We start from the raw sequence: 21,935 nt of genomic DNA on the forward strand, positions 1-21,935 counted from the left end.
CCCAACTCAGCATGAGCGCCATAGAGTTTAGGTATCTGGGTAATACTGATGTTTTAAAATTTTGGTGGGGAAAGAGATATGTTAAGTATCAGTAGCAAGTTCAGAAGTAGGATTCCTTGTATTAACCTAGATTGGCGCTGACCGACCAAGGGTGCGGAGTCTAAAGGATTCCCCGGTCTTCAGCAAGAACCGCCGCAAGGCGAGATGGGTTAAGCTGCAGAGAATCCGCAGGGTGTGGTCCCCTGACCTGCCACTAGGTGTAACACACAATACTGAACACAGGAAAAGAGGGAAGAAACAAATTGGCAGCAATCAGAGTAACCGAGTCTGAATAGGTACACGAATGGTTAATAAGCAATAGGTTCTTGAGGCAGTTGGAGTGTCAGAACAAGATGGCATACAATGAAGTACAGACTCAGGAGGCAGATGGACAGTCAGAACGGAACTGGAGTCTATTACACAGGAGGGCACTGTGGTAGCAGAATCAGGAGGTAGACGGAGCGTCAGAGTCTGGTACACAAGCGGTCAATGAACGGGATAGCAACTCTGGGAGCTAGAGCTCAGGAACCGAACAAGGACCAAGAGTCAGACAAGCTGAGACACTTGTTGCTCTGACACTGCTATAGTCTCAGAGTGAGGTTTATATACTCTGCAGAAAGACTATGCCGCCTGTCAGCCACGATTACGTAACCACCCGAACCAGGAAGTGCTGAGTTCTACACAGAGGGAGGGAAAATCAGCATCACAGGAGTGTGGAGCAGGTAAGTTGTGACACTATCAGAGAAAAGGAAAAAGAGACGTCACACTCAAGACAGCAACCTGTGAATTGGTGGCACTAGATAAATAAATAATGATAATGATGATGATGATGATGATGATGATGAAATATCAGAAATAAGGTAAGGAAGAAGAGTCGTCACACTCAGGACAGAAGCCTGTGAATTGGTGGCGCTATATAAATAAATAATGATGATGATGATGATGAAATATTAGAAATAAGGAAGAAGAGACGTCAGGACAGCAGCCTGTGAACTAGTCTACCCTGAGGAGCCAACTGAATCAATGTACAGCCTTGGTTTAACCATGGGATTGCATAATTTTCAAGATGTCCTAGAATATATTTTGCATAAATAGAAATCATCCAAGTAATTTACATGACATCGGTCACATTCTGACAATCAGAATACTATTCGGTGACATTTGTAATACCTACTGTTATTTGACTGTATACATTGGCTTTTGCTACAGAAAGAATAGTCATTTCATCCAGACTAATTATTTTGGGCCTGGGTTTAATCATTGGTTCCAGGAGAATTATTTCTTCGTCCAATTTCAGTTCATCAGAGAAATCTTCAGCTTTAATACTGGAAGATTCTTTGGACTGTTCCTGGCAAAATGAAAAATATGTGGAAAATGTTATAAAAAAATGATAGAACGTTAAAAAAATTACACTTTGGTCCTGCTTCATTAAGGAAACAAATGAGTAACTTTGCACCTGGGCAAAACCATGTTGTATTGCAGGGGGAGGAAAAATGTAAAACGTGATGGCAGATTTATTGTTGGGTAAGGTATGTTCTAGATCAACTTTAAATATCAGTGTAAAAATAAAGCCAAGAAGTATTTGTGTTCTACATGAAAAAACAGCCAGTATTTATCTTATGTGCAAAATAATAAACTAATTTGCACCCCTTGTATTGTAACATGGTTTTGTCGAGGAGAAAACTCATTTTTTTGCCTTACTTTCCTTAATGAATCAGGCCCTTTATCTTATTTTTAATCTGTATATACCCAGTTTTGGCTAATGAATGAAATTTGCTCTGAAATACAACAATATTTTTTTATAATCATCCTAAAAAAATGGATGCATTTCCTCTACATAAAAATTTCCTTTCTAGCCTCGCAAATCTGTCAAATAGTTGTTGGATACGTCATTAACATGATTTTAAAATGATTCTACTAAAGTAAAATTTTGTACACATTTTCCTTACTGTCTTCCAGTCACTAAACATAGAACCTTTGAGTGACTGTGCACTTTATGCAGAATTGAATGGTACCTGTGTAATATATTCAAAGTCAACAATGTACTCTGGCAGGATCAGCTCAGGATCAAACATAAACCACTCGCTCCGCCGTAGGCTGCAGTCACAGCTTCCGTATTCATTAGAAGAACTTATTTCTGAAATAATGCAAACAAATAAAATATCTCAAAATGCAATACAACCATATATACCAGTGATGGGGAACTGTGGCCCCCCCACCGTGCCTTCACCTGTGGCCCCAGTTCCTTTTATGCTTTATTGCCAAATTTGTTTGTTGCAGCTTATAACCCTTGTTTAAAATGCTGATATGTTATTACAGATAGATGTCTCTGCATATGTCCAACAAGAGAAACTGAATCTACAGCCTTCGTTTATACAGCTAGATGCATGACCTTTATGTTCGTTGTATATGTGATAATGCACTGTAAATTATATGGAAATTAGAAGCCATAGAAGAGTATTGTAGCCATATAAAAGCACAAGGCTGTAGACTGAGTGCTTTTATGTAGGTCACAGATATCAGAAGTGACCTAATATCTATAATAAGTTACAGTGAGGGGTGCATTATACTGTATAATGCATACGTCTTTCTAATGAACACTGAATTGATGACATCAGAACCTTATTATACAGGTATTATTTACAGGAGTTTATACATATATTAATTTCTCTTGTGTATTATATATAAATACCTAAAGATTTTCCTATAAAGCTGCACCTTTTTGATGTTAGTGCAATTGAGGATGTTTTACACATTTGTTAAAAAATAACCTGCAGACGGTAATCTACAATTTAGATATCTTTAATTTAATATCTTACATATATTTCCTAAACACGTCTTGAGTTCACCTGCACAAAGCTGTCAAAGTCAAAACATGACATGCAGTGTACATGCAATGTGGTGCTTTAAATTCTGTTTACAGTCTACAGGTTTAGATGCCGTAAAGGATATACAAGACAGTAGGAGCTATGCCTTAGAAAATAAATAACTTTGGAAGGGATGAAACATTTGCATGTATAAATGTGTCATTAGCAGTGCTTCCTATTGAGGAGATCAGTAATAAGCAGGGCAGGCTGGGCTGGGGGCTGGAGGGGCATCTGTCCTTAGGCCCGGTCCCATAGTGGGCTACCTTGGGCTGGGTCACTTGGCTACCTGCAATTTTTTTTCCTTTAAAATGGTCCTAATAGGCTGCTGAGTTGTGTCTTGTACCCCGGGCTAAAATTTGCCAGCCCCCCCCTCCCCCTGGTAATAAGCATTTTTACCTACTCTCCCGGATCAGAGCCGGATTTACACCTCATGAGGCCCTAGGCAAGATATCGGTTTGGGCCCCCCCCTTCACACACACAGTTGCCCCTCACACACACATAATAAACACAGACACACTATTAATACACTACCCCACCCAGGGCCTGATTAAGGGTTCAGGCCGCCCTAGGCTAATATGCCCGCAGCGCCCCCTCGCCTTCCATGCCTGGCTGTGAAACAGTCTGTGAGTGGCAGAAAATTCACGACACAGTGACTATTGACATTTCCTGATATATGTATTTCATGTCTGTGTGATAAACTACATACAGTTATTCTGGTAATGTTGTAAAGCTATTTCCTGGCAAGCTGTTGAAAAGTTGAGCAACTTGTAATGATCATCAGGGGGTGTTATGGAATCAAAGGCCGATGTCTAAGAGAATTATAAATGCAAAATAAGGGAACTGTGCATCCTCTACCAATTATTCCTATGTCTAATAATTTATGTCACATCAAATGCTGTCAAAAGGGGTATACTGATATTCCCAGTTCCATGTCCAGAATATATGTAAAACAAATGGCCCAGGCACAATCATGTGTAGTATGGAAAGTAAATATAATGTACCTATTGCACCAGCAGTGAAAAAGGAGTGTGCTAAGAATATATGTTCTTAACACTGGTGATCCACACATTGACACACTCCTAACTCACACTGGTAACACACAGCAAATCCGTAACACACACTTGTTAGTAACACAAAGGCTCTAAATCACACCGCTAACACATAATAACACACCAGTAAGTAACACACTGATGATCTACACAATAACACACCCACAATGGACAGAAAGTAACACAATAGTGACAATCAGTGACACACTAGTGACAGGCACATGAAGTGACACTAGAAGGTATGTGAAAGACATTAACATGTCCGCTGCCAGGAGACGCCCTATATTGAGGTAACAGGGCTTTGTAAGCATTATAGACCCCAGAGCTGTCACTCCCCCGAGTCCTAAGAGATTAAACATACAAAGTGGAGGGAGAGGAAGAAAAAATATTTACCGATCGAGAAGATGAAGAGCGCGATTTCCATCCAGGACTATCCCGCCGCCATCACGAACAGTAGCCTTATCCGCTCCCTCGACTGTAATGTCGCGCTGCACATTGGGACATGTAGTGCTCTCTAGTTAAACACCACTTCAGTATGCTGCGCTGCACGTTGGAATGTGTAGTCCTTTCATGATGCACATGTCAGGCAATGTCATAGGGGCGGTAGGGGAAGGGGAGTACAGCACGGTGATGATCAGCAGTGACGGATCAGGTGGCAAAAACCTTGCGCCCCCATAAACAATGCGCGGGGGGGGGGGGGGGGGTTGGGTGCCGCAAGTCGGGGGAGGGGCCGAATTTTTATTTTTTTTATTTTTATTTTTCAAATTGCTTCCCCAGCTGTGCCCCCCGAGAGCCGTTAGGCCCTAGGCAGGTGCCTAGGTTGCCTAGCGGTAAATCCGGCCCTGTCCCGGATAGTCCTGAAGACTATGACTTCTCCCAGACCCTCTGGAGATCAGGCCTTTCTCGCTGATGGTGGCCTTGATAACGTAAGTTGCATCATTTTGGCCCTGCCATCCCGCGGAAAGGAGATAACACGATTGTCCATTGTGCCATGTTTCTTCTGTGGAAAAGTGCATTTCTAGGCTCACTTTGCCCAGTGTAATTACAACAATCACACAGGCAAATGTGACACATCTAATAAAGCCCTAGGGGTAAATGTATCAAGCTGCGAGTTTCAGGCAGGTTTGAAAGTGGAGATGTTGCCTATAGCAACCAATCAGATTCTAGCTGTCATTTTGTAGAATGTACTAAACAAATGATAACTAGAATCTGATTGGTTGCTATAGGCAACATCTCATCTTTTCAAACCCGCCAGAAACTCTCAGCTTCATACATTTACCCCCTAGTGTCCCTTCTCTCTAGTGATTAAGACATAAATGAAGCTAAAACTGAACAGTATTTTCAGATAAAAAACAAACAAATGTGAATGAAGAAAGGGGATGGTCCTAAAGTCTTAGTAGGTCGGACTTTGAAGTAACATTTCACTTTTTTCACCACGTGCGTTTTATAGGTGTATCCATAACACCGTAAAGCTAGCCGCTATTTAATTTACCTAAAACAGCTTCAAGGCCTGTCTGGCGCAACTTGAAATGCGCCAGACAGGCGCACTTGTCCGTTAATCAGCTTTGCAATCCATGACCCAGTTCAAAATGAACTTCCAGCTAATTATTTTACTGTTGCCTAATTGTATTATTTAAAATAGATATTACAAACAAGAAATAAGAGGTTTTTTAAAAATAATTATTAGGTTGTAAAATATCACTGGTTTGCCAAGAAGGGGTGACGGTGACCCTGGTTAAAACCAGATAAAATCTGGACAACTAGTTGTTTTAGCTTTAGTTGTAAATACAGCACTTATGGGGGCAATGCCGTATAAGCAGGTAACCTAAATGCTTAATGATTTAAGTGTATTTTATATAATGACTTAATGTACATCAACGTACCATTATCTGGAGAACATAGAGTATAGCTCTTTAATGCCAGAGGTCTGAAGACTGAAGTAGCATTAGGATAATTATCAGGATTAATAGGAAGACACGGTCGTGCCTGAACACTATGGCCCAGGAACACTTTAGCAATAATAAGTAAACCTGAGGATAAAAAAAACATACAGCAAAATATTAAACAATGTGCACCAGGGACATTTATTTTATCACTGATTCTTATGAAGGAGTTCTAAGATAAAAGGGGTACAGAAAAAAAGAAATTGGGGTTTTGGGACAAAAATAGGGAATGAGACACATGATATGCAAAACCAAGTACACCAGACTGAAGGTACAGAGTGCGGGGTCTAGTATTCACCAAGGACATTCTTTGGGGGTATTCAATTGTCAGCCAATTTTTTTTTTTGACCGTGTTAAGTCATTTTAACGCTTTTTTATCATTTTCGAGCGAGTCAAATTCAATTGTATTTTTAACGCTACGTTTTTTTTAACAAACGGTCCTCTCGCGCTCCAGTAGAAGGTCTATTGAAAGTATAGGGTGTACGAGAGACAGTCACGTTAAAAGCTATTCAATTGTTTTTTAACGCGGCGGGTAAAACAGGAAAATATGCTGTTTTATCTCGCACCTTCTTGGGGTGTGTTAAAAATAAAAAACCTCTCAAAAGTATGTAAAAATGTGGAAAAAAAGTTAAACTTATGTTTATCACTAATGCCTTACTTGTGTAAGTTGACTTTCTTGTAAAAAAATAATGAAAAAAAATAAAAAAATAATCACTAATTATATTTATGTATGTTTTTGGTACAAATATGAATGTAGTAATGTGTTTTGACATGGTAAAGATGATTGTATGGTAAAAAATAGTTGAATTAAAAATATGCTAAAGAAAGTACTGTAATGTAGATATTATCAATGTGTAATGCAATCTAATGTATGGAAATGTTTGTGTTACACATGACCGCGTTAAAACTCCCCTTCGCTCCCCTTAAATCGCGCAAACACAATTTTTAACGTGCGGGGGCAGCGTTTCCTCTTTTTCAATTGAATTGCACGAGTTTTCCCACTGCGCTAACTCAAAACAGTCGCCATTGCCGTCATAAACCCCCTGGAGATTTTTTATTTTTTTTTAACACTGCGGGGGATAAAAAAAATAATCGCTAAAAATTGAATACCTCCCTTACACTCATCAACGGCTGAATATTTAAAAAGACAATTTTTTTTAAAATTTAATAAATAAGTATTTAGAAACATGTAAAAATAATATTTTTAAAACAAATTTTTTGCATGTAATTTCATCACCACCAGTTGCTATTAACAGGGCCATACTTAATGGCAAAAACTCCAATTTTGCTTCACAAACTTCTGCAGAAAACTAGGCGCCTGCTCTAAAGCTGGTTTTGCGCTTTATAAATTACCTCCACTATGTATTTGACAGGTGCAAATGTATGTATTTAAAATGTTTAAAAATTATATATTCTCTGACTGACTGTGCAGTTATGAGTATATGCAAGTTTAAAAGAAATGTTATGGGGCAAATTATATTTTTAATTTCCAAAAATAAAATAAAATAATTTTAAAAAGTAAAATCTTACATTTTCTCCATCGGTACACTGGAGTAATGACATGAATAATACTGCAAAATGTATCAAACACACTAAAGAAGACCCCATCTGGAATGACTATCCTACAAAATAACATTCCCAAATAGTAGGACTATGTGGTTCCCTCTTACATTTTGTGAGATACTTAATCACTTTAAGCGCTTAAGTCCCCCGGAGTAACGGGCAGTGGTATTTGCTACTAGTTTACATGTAAATGTGTCAGCCAATCAGCTGCCAGCGACACCTTGTACTGAATGCACATTACATATCAGGTGTGCCTGACCGTTAGACCGAGGGGGAAGGAGGGGGCGGAAGTTCAAGGGATAAAAATATCCAAAACCGTGTGCGTCTCAGACATTGGGATGGAGAGAAATTCACTGGATGGATATAATGCAATTGGTACAATTTTCTGTCAATGTAAAGCTCTCACACTCACATCCGAAATACCCACAAGGATTCTGACATCATGCTCCTAGTAACACTAGAGTAAATCTAACTAACAATTATTCTAATGCTGATGGCAGTGTAGTTGGAAGATTGGAAATGACAGCAAGTATTTTGTTTCCAGGAAGGGCTTAAATTGTTATTCTATCTATATTAATGTGCTTATTGAACCAAGCCCTCATGTAGAACTCCACGCATTCCGCAATGATTCCCAAAGTGATTACACGGAGTATGATGCATTCATTGACTGTTAGGCAAAAGCACTCAAAGCGTTATGCTGGATTCAGCATGTCATCTCTGGCTTTCCTATATCATTTATGTGCAGCTGTAATTAGGTTACCATGTTTAAAGAGCTCTGGATCATGACTATTTGTCTCCTGGGTTGTTGCTAGCTCCAATCTAGAAGTCTCACAAAATCCCAAACTGTTAGAGAGAAGAACAACATCGCCTTGTTCTTGTTCATCCAGCTGTGGAAAACACAACATGACACGTTAGGGATGAAGACAATTGTGAATGAAACAAATTAAACCTGAGATAACGCACAGTAACCCCTTCAGTATAGGTCAATATTCTGCAGCATTTCCTCTAATTACATTAACTGAAATAATCTGTGTTGTATTGAAATTTCTGCAGGCTCTATATAAGAGCGACATTGTATTAAGACAAAATAAATTGCACAAATCGCCAAAGGGGATGGGAAAAAAAGAAGCAAATGACAAAATCGAGGTAAAGAAATACAATGTATGTAATGTATACACCTATAGTACAAATTGACAAGTTCATGACAATTCTAGGCTATTTTACCATAAATTAAAGTAACGTAACTCTAATCAGTTGGACCTGTCAAACAATTGAGGATTCAGAGACAAAGTTCAGACTCTACCACTAATATATCCTTAGGGCGTTACTGGGCCTGGTGATTGATATTGCACCAATTATAATGGGGCACCAACTGTTCCAGTTTTTCTAAGGAAAAGCCTTGCTTGGAAAAGCCAAGATCCACCCACAAGGAAGACGTGAATATCCCACATAAACTCTGATATTACATTCTATAAATTAACATTCTGGAGTTGCAAGTGACCCAGCAAGTTTTGCCTTTAATAAAATTGCCGTTTTAAATATGGCCGTCAAAATCACTGATAGTCTGCAATTTGACAAATCAGAAGATTAATACACTTACTCCCTGGTCAACAGCCGAAAAGCCAACATGCAGCTGAACGTTCGGGCTACAAAACACACTGGGAGAGGCCCAAGTTCATGTGTAAGCAGAGGGCTAGTGCCAAGAGCCAGGACACTGGACCAGGTAATATTACAATAAGTTTGAGAAGGTGTGGGCCACTTGGATAGATTGTCTGCTAACCACCGCAAACTTGCCCTTGTGACATCCCTAATACAAAGTTTCCAGTAGGATTCCTCCTCTTTGTTACTTTTCAGAATCCTAATCAGGTCTGTACAGTATGAGAGTAGCTTGTGAATGTGTTATGAATGGCTGAGGGCAGCCATCTTTTGTTGCATCTAAATGTTTTAGGTTTATTGGAGGTAAGAAATAAATCATTAGAAACAATTGCAAAAGTTATCACTTTTAAAGGGGTGAGGGGGTTATTTGTTACAGTTTTGCATTTTTTGTTTTTGGTAATTGAAAACACTTTTTTCTCAGCACTGTTATGAGCCGCGTGGCCAGCCAGGACGTTACTACCTGTTGACCGCCACCATGGCAAAGGCCAGGACGCCCTGTCTGTGAGCGCTGTGTCCCAGCATAGACAGCCTGGTGCGCTCACAGTTGTTTAATTAATATATTATTACCTACCTCCTGAGGTAGAAGGCACCATGAATATATTACTACCTGTAGTGGATATGGGAGGGGTGTTCACCCTGGCCTGCTGATTGGCTGTCATTAGTGTAAGAGGCAGGGAGGGCTTAGCCTCCCTGACGGTTTTAGCGCTTGTGACACTACATGCTGACCAGCTACCCTGCACCTTCTAGATACTTGGCTATCTGTGACCTGACTTTCCTGTTGTGACCTTGGCTTGTTTTTTAGGACCCTGCTTGTTTGCCTGTGCCCTTTGACCTTTTATCTGTTTCCTGGATTCTCCGTGTTTGCTACCTACCCTGATCTTCGGTTTGTTTCTTGTTCCTTCCTTCTTGCTACGGACCCACGACCTAGGCTTGTCCCTGGTTCCCATCCCTGCACTGTGGTTATCCTGATAAGTTTCTGTTACCATAGATTTAAGTCCTGGGGCATCTGACTACCTCCAAGCGCATCTTGTTCTAAGGGAAAGGCGGTTGCTAAAGGTGAAGACCTCTACTAGTCTGGTTTTAAAAACTTATCAGATAGCACATGGTCTTGTTCTCTAGGTTACGGATATGCAGAGTACTGTAGCTTGATGAGATTCACAAGGTCACTTACCAAAAATACCAGAGATCGAAATGCGGGTATGGGTGGGCTGCTGTCGGGGAAACTGGACCCAGGAGTTGAAGAAAAACGAATAGCTGTTATACTTCCTAGTACAGAGTGGGAGTATTGAGGTTGTACACAATTGATACTCAGGCATTGATCAGGTTCTTATAGTGGCTGGTTGATTGGCGATTCTCCCCATGTGTCACCAATACTGGAGGTTAATGGCAACACCTGAGAGAGGTGTTATGTCATCTCTAGCCTGAGGTTCTGTTGAGGATTCGAATTGGGAAGGCAGCAATCAGAGAACTGCTGAGTGTTGGAGGTAGACCAGTGATGTCTAAGACTACTGGCAGTGGCACTGTAGATGGAAATGCGGGTATGGGCGCGCTGCTGTACTCTAACTGAACTATTACCTAATCTAGAAAGAAACTGAGCAGGAACATTATACAGGGACTGTGGTCATATCAGATCTCATTCCATATAAAGCAAAATTTTACCTGTGACATTTTTGTGACCTGAAAGCCGTTCTCAAGAATTTGCAGAAGATTATCTTTTTCATCTGAAAACTTGGGGTGAAAGGTGTAAAAAAGATATTCCAGCGTCTTCTTGTAGCTGCTGCAAAACAGAAAGTAAAAGCAAACTAGTAACACAATATGAATGGTTCTAGTGATGGTTACAGTTTACTAATTATATTCATCAGGACTTGGCATTTGGATCTGTTTTTGGGGCACGCAGCAAACTCATTTCAGTTTGAGCTAAAAGAGCAAGGCTGTAAATTATAATTGGACTTTGGTACTTTATTGTAGAACTTACTAATAGTGGGCTGCAGTCTGTCACCCATCCAATACGGTCTCATTTTCGTTGTTGAGAGAATATTTGTTACATTTAAAAAAAAAAGCCAATATTTGTTTTCCAGTAAACCCCTCTCTCCCCAGCTGGGAGGTGCTCAAGCCAGCCTGCACATAACCCCTTTCCAGGCTAACATCTGGGAAAAGTCTGAAAGCAATTGCACGTCTTCCAAGCCATGGCAGCCATTCAATCAGCTTCATCAACCCCTTACACTGTATACAGCTCACTTCTCATGGCATCTATCCCGGGAGGACTATGGTTTGTGCGTATATACCAGTCTGCAGGGGTCCTGCAGTGGTATGGTCTACTAGTTGGAGAGTTAATTGTAAAAAATATGTAAAAAAAAAAAAACAGTGGAATTCTCATTTAATATCCAGAACTTGTTTTTCTCCGGCACAGATGAAGGAAGAAGGAGGGACAATGCAAGAAACCAAGCCTTACAGGTCTGAGAGACTTATAGTCTCTACTTGCTATAGATGGATGGATTAATATAGAAGACTAACTGACATACATAGCTTTGTGACCCCTATCAGCAGGCTTTTAGTCTTTGGATGTAATTAGGGAGATGAGTATTTTGCGTTTGAGATGGAGGAGGAAGAGGGGAATAGGAGTGGGGGAGTGGATTACTCTGTTATAATTTAATAAAAGCTGCAGAGGAAGATCTTGATATAATCAAAACACTGCATTTTACCAATTTGCTTCATAAATGAACAAATACATCTTTGGAAAACATGAATATGCTATGTTGTGTGCAGTATATTCACGTTCCACTCTTCCAAGAACTTTTATTTGGCATAAGTTATGCATTAAACTAAAAATACAACAATATTGTTTATATGGTCTATAGAACACAGTCTACATCTTACCTCCAACTTGCATAAGTAATGACATACTCTAATATTATAAGTCCAATGGTAATTTTGATAATCACAGCTATGAGTTTGCTTTTAAATTTTATTCACACTGCATTATTTATTTATTCGCTAGACTAAAAAATGCTACTGTTCTCCATAAATAACTTAAATATTGGGCACTTTACCATGTGCATCACATAACACAAGTGATAAACACTATCACACCCAGCACGATAATAAAAAAATTGTATGTAAACCAAACAGGAAGACGAGCAATAGATGATGTAAATGAAACACTGTAGTAACACATATGATGTAACCTGACGTGCTCTCATGAGGTTTGAGCTCACTTATGAAGCAAAGATTTGGAAAACGCGCAATGCAATATCACCCTGATTTCTACCTAGATGACTATACTTATGTTTATAGAACAAGATAATGGTACTTGCGGAGGAGCAGAAGTTTTCACAGGCCAATATTAGTTGGAGTTGGGTGGAGTGAGGTGTTCCTTACAAACTGCAGAGTACGAGTGCTGGTGATCCTACTTTCAGGGATAGTAAAAAAAAAAAAAAAGATCTCATTTTATGGAGCGAGATTAGTAAAACCAGAGAAAGGGGTGGTAAGGCCACGTTTTAGATTATTACCTTGCTGTGTGGAGGGGTGCGTGAAGATATTTCCACCCTGCAAAAGGACTTTTTCACCAATTCAGAGCTGGCGGTACTCAGGTCTCGTCTTTTAACAGGACACATTTTGTACCTTTATGATGTACTTTAGGGGAAAAGTGGATTTCTAGGTGCGATCCATCAAATGTAATACAAAGCTTTCCACATACAGTAGCACGGATGTGGTACGATTTTCCGGAGCTGGTGTAACCGACAAGCAGTAGGCTGACGAAAAATTGACGAAAGTCACTTGTGCGACTTGTAATAAATGCTGACTGACCTTAACAATGACCAGTGCAGTCCCCGACAGTGTGTTAATAAGTGACGAGCATCAGTAATAACGGCAGCCTGTTTTCACGTCATTTTCAATTGCGACCTCTATATCCCTATTTTTAAAGCGGCAATGCCGGGTCCCTAACACTAACCTTATTCCTAACCCTAAACCTAGCGCTAACCCTAAGGCTAAGTGTAACAGTTAGCTCGGACAGGAAGTGGCATTTCCGCTTTAAAAAAAGTGATAGAGAGGTCGCAATTGAAAATGACGTGAAAACAGGCTGCCGTTATCACTGATGCTCGTCATTTACTAACACACTGTCAGGGACTGCACTGGTCATTGTTAATGTCAGTCAGCATTTATTACAAGTCGGGCAAGTGGGTTTCATTAATTTTTGTTCGTGGTAGTCACTGTCGGTGTTATCAGCACCGTTAAAGTGACTACCACCGAGTGGCACGTTGTAATAAAGAAAGACCAGATGTCCCCTCACTCTTATCATTAAACCAAGAAGTATATTAGGAGATCATCTCAAAAGTTTGATTTAATCAATGGGAAGTTAATAAAGTGGTCGGAGGTTGGACATTACACTTGTGCACGGTTTACCAGCCCTTTGCATTACTGCCCATTTTGTTTGGGGCAGTGTCTCCTGAGGTTGGACATGGACCTTGCTGTGGACTGGGCAGGCCATCTAAGCACACCTTGTCAACACCAAGATGTTTATGGTGCGCATCAAGTCTGCAAATGACCTCCAGAGTCTGAAACTTACTCCGGGAAACTGCCGTCTTCATTGTTCAGGTAAGACTGAGCTTTGTCCTCAAATCTGAATCGAAGCAATCGGTTGTGCACTCTAATTATCTGATTTATCTTCACTCCAGAGATCCCAGAGGTTTTAAAGTTTGCTGCACAGAAACGTGATAAAATCAAGTCATAACAAGATTTGAACCTGTGTACAGAAAAATACAAATGTGTCATTTAAGATACTTAAACCGACAGCAAATTTCCGAACTGAAGGTAGAATATATAGGATGGTTGAAATGTTCCCAAGACAATAGCAATAGGTGATAATTCACCCAAATTTTATCAATAGCATCAGATATTATTTTAAATTTTTTTTATCTCTACCTATATACCGTGAGGTGATTGGGAGAACACATAGCTGTAGACACCGATATAGAACTAGTAATATATTCATTTACAGAGCATTTCATGCTGAAATAACTGAAACTTATACTACTTATTTTCACCCCTTACTTCCTGAACATCTGCTGTTTACACTGCTCCTGACAGTATTTTCATACAGGAACTTGTGTAGCACAATTAAACATCTTTAGTGCACATACAGTATGTTGGATATTAATAAGTATTACATAGTGGCAAACTAGGTCCTGCAGGTAACACATAAAGACACGGCATAGAATGGAGCTTTATTTAAATGACATCACTGAACAAAAGGAACGAAGTTTAAAGTTTTAATACTATATACAAACTTTCACACATCTAGGCTTTAGTAGTCATTGGTATGCAGTACAGCTTTCAGACCCACAATGCATCCTTTTGTCATGCACAGTTATCTACAGTACTTGAAATAAAAGCTGTCATGAACTAGGCTTACCATGGATCTGATGGAGTGCCTTCTTCAAAGCGAACGTTCCCTACGGTTTCAAGCTCTGTCTGTAAGAACTGGACCAAGAGATCAAAGTTTTCTTTCGTCCTTACAACTTCTCTCTCATGAAAAGTGTCTATCCTGATACAGTAACAGGATAGAAGAAAGACATGTACAGATTTTTTATTCTCAATATATAACCTCTATAAAATCTACATGGCTGTTAGCAGTTTGGGCAGAGTTTATGTCTAGGCTTAAGGTACACCTGCTGACTACATACACTGGAGGCTGACGTTTTGTGGACTGAATCAACATTCAGGGCTAGATTTACTAAACTGCGGGTTTGAAAAAGTGTAGATGTTGCCTATAGCAACCAATCAGATTCTAGCTTTCATTTATTTAGTGCATTCTACAAAATGACAGCTAGAATCTGATTGGTTGCTACAGGCAACATCTCCACTTTTTCAAACCCGCAGTTTAGTAAATATACCCCCTCAGTCTGTCAAATAACTAAGAAATAGCTACATCACTGAGGCGAGAGTTGAACCTAGACCTTCACTGATACTGAAAGTGTGCCTGTCACCTACACTCAGTGTAAGCAGCCATATTGTGGGCTGAACCAATATTCTTGAGAATCCAGCCTATCAGTTCACTAGGTACTAGTGACATTACGGAGACATGAAATCAGTATAATAATGAGGGTATACTAAACTACCTAATCTGTTACTATAAAGGGTCAGGGCAGGGAGCAGAGTGGTGTACAGAGTCCGTACAACACTTGATGGGATAGGTAAAGACAAATAAAAAAGGAACACTGTGTGGATGTTTAATTTAACTAGACAACCACACAACCCTTTTAATATATACGGTTACGTCCACATATTTATGTGCATTGTGCCATCATTGTGCCTCACTTGGGGCCTACTTGCATCTCTGTTGCACAAAAATCTTTACAAAAAAGGAAAGTTCATGTAAAAGTACTGTTTCACCACGTTCCACCATGTACTGCTTTTCACTATCTATGTACTGCTTTCCGCCACGTTCCACCATGTACTGCTTTCCACCACGTTCCACAATGTACTGCTTTTTACCACGTTCCACCATGTACTGCTTTCCACCACGTTCCACAATGTACTGCTTTTTACCACGTTTGAGGAAAAATTACCTCACAAAAAGTCATGGATAGGTGCGACAGTCTTCAGACAGAGGTGGAGGCTAATACAGTAGGGAAATGTAAGCATGCATGGTTTATACATGGGCTGTTCTAAATCCAAGGTTACTATAAGGACCAGATAGTTCTTATCTTACTCTGATCTTTCCCCTCCTGTGTATCTGACTGCCTCTCCGCCATCTCCTCATGGATGTCCTTACGATTTCTTAAAATTAACATTGCCAAAACCAAACTCATTGTCTTCACCCCTTCTAGATCTTCATTGACCTCTCTATCACTGTTAACAATACCACCATCTCTCCTGTTCCCCAACTCTGCTGCCTGGGTGACACCCTGGACTCCTCCCTTTCCTTTGCAACCCACATTCAATCTGTTGCGAAAAACTTTTGCTTTCAACAACAAAACATTCCCGTATCCGGCCCTTCCTATCCCAGGATACCACCAAAACAATTATCCATGCTCTTATCATTTCCCGCCTTGACTACTTGACTGCCAGACTTATCTTCCTCTCACGCCGTTCTTTTTCTGCCTCCCCCCCAGTGCCGTAACTAGACATTTTAGTACCCTGAGCGAGAAAGGGCACTGGCGCCCCCCATCTGAGTGGGAGAGAGGAAGTGGGAGTGGGAGTGGGAGAGAGAGAGAGAGAGAGAGAGAGAGAGATTAACTTACAGGAGTCTGGTGCTTCCGCCCTTAATGCGTTCCACTGACAAGAAGTTCGGCATTTGGAACGCAACCTTGCGTTCCACTGCGGAACTTAAGGGCAGAAGCACCAGACTCCTGTAAGTTAATGTTAATATATCTCTCTCTCTCTTCAGCCCTTAAGCGGAACTTAAGGGCTGAAGGTATGGTGGCAGGTAGCGGGCGTCTGCTGCGCCCCCTTGCGCCCTCGGCACCGCCCGCACCACCCTCGTTACGGCCCTGCTCCCCCCTCTGCCATGCCTTACACTGACTCCCTTTTGATCGGTCAATGACCGTCGCCTCTCCTCCACTCTGATCACCACATCCTACTGCTGAATTCAAGACTTCTCCCGGGCTGCCCCCCTCCACTGCAATGACCTCCCCCTTCATATCCGACTCTCCTCTAGTCTGTGCACCTTCAAACGGGCACTGAAAACTCATCTCATCTGTTCTTAACAACCTACCAACCATCTGCCTAACCCTCTCTCTATACTTTCTCACCTCACCCTCTCTCATCCCCCATCCCTCCTATGCACGCTCCCTGCCCTTGATCCCCTCAACTGACTCCCTTACTCTTCCTTTAGGTTGTAAGCTTGCGAGCAGGGCTCTCTTCCCTCCTGTCTCAATACTTCTTTATTTTGCTCCAGTTACACTGGTACTGGCTATGATTGGAGCTTTTAAAGTCTTAGTAGTACTTGTTTATTGTTCTGTGCTGTTATCCCTTGTATGGTCTACTTTCTGTTTGTAATCTGTATGGCGCTGTAGCAATCTTGTGGCACCTTAGAAATAAATCATAATAATAATAATATCTGCCATCATGTTCTATGCTTATATAAAATTCTAAAATCACAAATGCCCTCACATGCACAGAAGCTCTACCCCTGCCAGCTCGTGTTACATCCATTCTGGAAAACAAAATCTTGTTTAATCACCACATTGTCTGCCCAGGCCTAGTTATCATCTGGTGTCAAATTTACCTACTCTATATTTTGCTACCCACATCCATGTGCAGTTCTGTGCATAGGTCCACAGACCACAAATAAAATTGCGTGTCATTACTAGAACTGTAGCTTTAATTTATAGACTGTAGGCGGCAGTTACGTTTTAAGTTTAGTGAACTACAAATTATTTTTAATCAGCTGTAGATGCCTACCACTGAACCAAACATACTCATCCATCCTCAGTGTCCAGAAGTGTAGTCTTTCCTTCAGAGAACATAACTTCTGGCACATCTGCTCTGCCCAACCAGAGTCACTTTTGTTGTTCTCCTGGTGTTCAGTACATTCATAAGACTCTGAAATGTCTTCCTGACAGTTTTCTGCTGACTGTAGATCTGATAGGTCCCGTTCTAACTAAAAAGAACAAGATAATAACATATAAGCACACATATATGATCTACAGAAATGTGTGAGTAATTGAGTTATGTGATAGAACCAAACAAACCACAGTAGCATTCCTTTTCTCCTGTTACCTTACCATGTGACTTGGGTACTGGTTTGCTGTTGGTGTCCTAGATAGAATAACACTAGATCATTCTGTACTCAGCTGTTGTGCATTTTGAGCAGAATACTTGGTAGCATTGTGGCACTGTGTTTAGCATTGTTGTCTCATAGCACTGGGGTCATGAGTTTGATTCCGACCATGGCCTTATCTGTTTGGGGTTTGTATGTTGTCCGTGAGTTTGTGTATTCTTTCTTCAGGTACACTGGTTTCCTCCCACACTCCCAAAAAATACTTTTGGGTTAATTGGCTGCTGGCTAAAATGAATCCTAATGTGTGTGTAGTAGGAAATATAGAATGTAAACTCCAATAGGGCAGAGACATATTCTCTGTACAGTGCTGCATAGTATGATCAACACTATATAGACAATAAGGGGGAATTCAATTGGTCACGTTACTTTAAAAAGTAACACGGCCTGCAGACTATTACCGCTATTACGGTAATAGTTAGTGTAAATACCGCTATTACGGTAATAGTGAGTGTAAATACCGCTATTACGGTAATAGTGAGCGTACATACCGTTATTATGGTAGTTTTAACGCTGGCTTTTTGCTCGTAGCGGCCAGGTTAAACTTACCATAATAACGGTAATAGCTTTAACGAGGGGGTACTTCGGGGGGAATTTAATTCCCCCCTAATAATAATAGAACCAAACTAAGCAAAACTAAGCTCAGAAAGTATTTCCTCCTTAGTAGGTGGATAGGTAATCAAACATACCAACACCTACAGCTTCCACATTCTATGTATTAGCAAAAACATTTGTTTATATGTAAACATAAATTCATTAGGCATTTAAATGATACAACAATCACTACACAATTCCTCTAACAGCTACGGGGTTCTTCTGGTGGCCCATTTTCTGTAGCCATTTGGACTTCTGCTGCAATTCAGGGAGTGTGTACACAGTACATGAGAGGGAGACCAAGAACATGAGTAAATCAAGGTCAGACAGTTCTGTTCAGAAAAAGGCAACAATGTTTAAATCAACAGGCAAGGGTAAGGCCAATAGCCAAAAAGTGATGAGAGCTGGTAGCAAGGTTCAGAGGTCAAACTAGCAGAGGTCAACCATAGGACTCAGAAAGTAATTGTTACGCCAGTAAAAACATCTACATTGCGGTACAGAACATCCAGAAGAACAAACTTATTGTCACTTCTGCAAATATATTATAAGTTAGAAATGTTGAATGACAGTGTTATAAACAAACAATAATACGACAAAAGAAGCTTATGAGCGTGAACCAGCAGTAGAGTGACAGATGCATGTAATGCAACCGACACAAAAGGTAAAAGTGTTTCATTAGTGTTACTAATCACAGGAGATAACAAAGCAACCCACTTTAGTTATATAAAAGACAACGTAAAACGATCATATGTAAATAGAATAGAAGAGACAAAGCAGATCTACAACACTTGTCTGTAAAGGTTAAAGACATCAGCAGCTAGTTTACAGAATAAACAAGTGAAAATTTTTTCAAAATTAATTAGACCAAAGTAGGTGAAATGTCCCCTTTCTCCATATGACTAAAGGGGGAATTCAATTGTCCACCACGTGCTGCCAAATATCAGTATGATGTTCATCATTACGGGTACTACAGTACCCCAACATTGTGGATTTTCCTGCAAACATCTATGGGGTGCGAGGAAAAATCTGTGATTGGCAACTACATGGAGGACCCTAGTGCCCTTTTCGGAGCTCTTCACGGCACTCCGTGGACAATTGGACTCCCCCTAAAAGTCTAATTTTTCCACTAAGACATTTTACCAAGCTAATAATTTTTTAAAGTGCAAATTAAAAAATTCTATTTTTCTAATTAGATGCATTATAATACTTACACTTTTCACTTGGAAAGTCAGCAGTTTAATTCTGTCCATTGGTGTCAGTTCCAATTTGCACTTCTGCGTTTTCAGCCTTTGTAACTCTTCCCCAAGTTGTCTATGTACCGTCTTTACCCGCATGTTATAGTACATTATTTTTTTCATCACTGTAGACTGTAAAGCAAAATGTTTTGTAGTTATTCTTAAAAAACAAAGGCAATACAAATAACACAGAGCTTTTAACAGGAAACTGGGAGATACCTTATGAACTGAAAACTTTGCTTCAATGAAGATTTTAATTCAAGAATAACAAATGTAAAAAATGTACAAGTTTATGGAAAAGTATAATTTTATGCTAGGAGCAGTGAAAAAATCCTAACTCAAGCAAGAGCCACTATTTTGTCCAGTTATGGTCCTGGCTCAGCTCCAGCATTCCCAAACATTGATTGGCGGAACCTACAAAACCTCTAAAGCTGTCACAGGTATCAAATAAGACAGAAAGACATTAATGCGATTGATTGTCCACATGCAATTTCTGCACAGACGGGGGTCACTTACTTCTGCTAAATCCTTGATTTGTTTTTGGGATACATCGCAGGTGTCAAGTCTCTCAAGCTGTGGAATATGGTATAACACATGGGTAGCATAATTAAAGAAAAGGCAGACTGGGTTGGGACTGTATTGTGGATCTTTGAGGCCTAAATCCTTCAGATTTGCCAGTCTCGATAAATTTGTGAGCTCCTGAAAGAATTGAAAAATTGGGCTAAGTACTGGAAAATGCAACATAATATTAAACTCTAGTGGAAAAAGCACAAGTCCAAAACTATCCTGGTAGGTTAATTGGCTTCTGAGCTTAGACCTTGAGTGTGTGCGTAAGGGAATATAGATTGTAAGCTCCAATGGGACAGGGACTGATGTGAATGATTACATATTCTCTGTACAGTGCTGTATAATGATATGATGATGATGATGATGATAATAATAATAATTTCACCTTGAGAAATAAGAATATAATTGAATATATTTACACCTTATCAGAAGACAATGTTCATTACATATCCTATTTATCTTTCTCTTCCTATTCTTATCCAGCTCTTATCACCTTTATGGATAGTCCCTCAAAGGACCAGTAACCCCTACTCAATCGTTCAGGGCTGCAGTGAACTCTGATTGGGATAACTGTTACCCCACAGGTGTCCAAACTTGTCAAACTTGTTAGTTAAGGGGATAATAAAGAAAGAAAATTGGTTTTGTTTGCAATAGAAAAAAATGACATTTTAGAGGTGACCCAATCAGTAGGTGTAATTGTATCTAAGGTCAATACCAAGGTTTGTCGAGTGGCCTTTTCATACCCAGAACACGAATGTAACACGGGGGGCATACACTATGGAGGATAAGATCAGCATAGAAAGAGGTTCACAGTCAGGGTAGCCCGAACATGGAGTTCTGTAGCCAGGGTGGTGCTGATGGCCAGCTGGTTAACTGGATTTGGAACTAGATTGCAAGCTATTGAGACAAGAAATGGTATCTCTAGCTATAATTATTAGTTGGTGTTATTGGGGTGGTGTATTCGGGGAATTCACCCAATTGGCATGTATGGGGTCAAGAAGGATTATCTCTTTCCCCCCTTGTTAATATCTAATGTCAGCTGCCTTGCTGGTGTTGTGTTTACCCTCCGTGCAGGATCAGCGCAGCCAGGATTTAGGATTTAGAGAAACTTAATGGATTTTACTAACTATATCACTATGACTCATGTTCATCTGGAAAGCTTTTAAAATATGTAAAAATGCTATTTATAAGACAATGGCTTTCCTGAACAGAAGCAGTGCATATGATTTGGAGTATCACACAATCTGACAGGTACGCCTTACAGATTCTTCAGGGAGATAACGGAACGCTCTACATGCCAGACAATACACTCCTAAGGTTCAACATAAAAACTTTAGTATAGGGACACTAACAAAAGGTAATCACACTGGATCATACTTTCAGGCAAGGGGAAATATAATACAAAAATGATTTTCAGGTAAATATAAATACCTTAAAAGAAGATATTTTATTCCCAGATAGATTTAACCGCTCAAGACAAACATTTGGATCTAAGCAGTTTCCTGTAAAAGCAAAGTAAATGTAAATAAGTCACATAACATAGATTACTAACTATCAGAATGGCAGAGTCTATCACTTTGGACAACACTCAAATAACTAGGCAGAACAAGGTATAGGGATTGTGTCAATGGAACCCAATT

At 40.0% G+C, this 21,935-nt stretch overlaps 1 protein-coding gene across 1 annotated transcript in view; it reads right to left on the reverse strand.

Moving 5' to 3' along the window:
- The window catches only part of LRRC9 (leucine rich repeat containing 9), an 83,634-nt gene that overhangs the window by 40,418 nt on the left and 21,281 nt on the right, over nt 1–21,935 (reverse strand). Inside the window, exons 6-16 of the mRNA XM_075193402.1 lie at nt 21,727–21,797; nt 20,245–20,427; nt 19,705–19,860; nt 17,541–17,722; nt 14,531–14,662; nt 13,685–13,861; nt 10,777–10,894; nt 8,222–8,348; nt 5,839–5,985; nt 2,055–2,176; nt 1,214–1,387 (exon numbers count right to left, since the gene is read on the reverse strand). Of these exons, the coding sequence (XP_075049503.1) occupies nt 1,214–1,387; nt 2,055–2,176; nt 5,839–5,985; nt 8,222–8,348; nt 10,777–10,894; nt 13,685–13,861; nt 14,531–14,662; nt 17,541–17,722; nt 19,705–19,860; nt 20,245–20,427; nt 21,727–21,797 (1,589 nt within the window). The remainder of the gene's footprint in view (nt 1–1,213; nt 1,388–2,054; nt 2,177–5,838; nt 5,986–8,221; nt 8,349–10,776; nt 10,895–13,684; nt 13,862–14,530; nt 14,663–17,540; nt 17,723–19,704; nt 19,861–20,244; nt 20,428–21,726; nt 21,798–21,935) is intronic.

Source organism: Mixophyes fleayi, chromosome 12 (genome assembly GCF_038048845.1).
Source record: "Mixophyes fleayi isolate aMixFle1 chromosome 12, aMixFle1.hap1, whole genome shotgun sequence".
NCBI classification, from domain to species: domain Eukaryota; kingdom Metazoa; phylum Chordata; class Amphibia; order Anura; family Limnodynastidae; genus Mixophyes; species Mixophyes fleayi.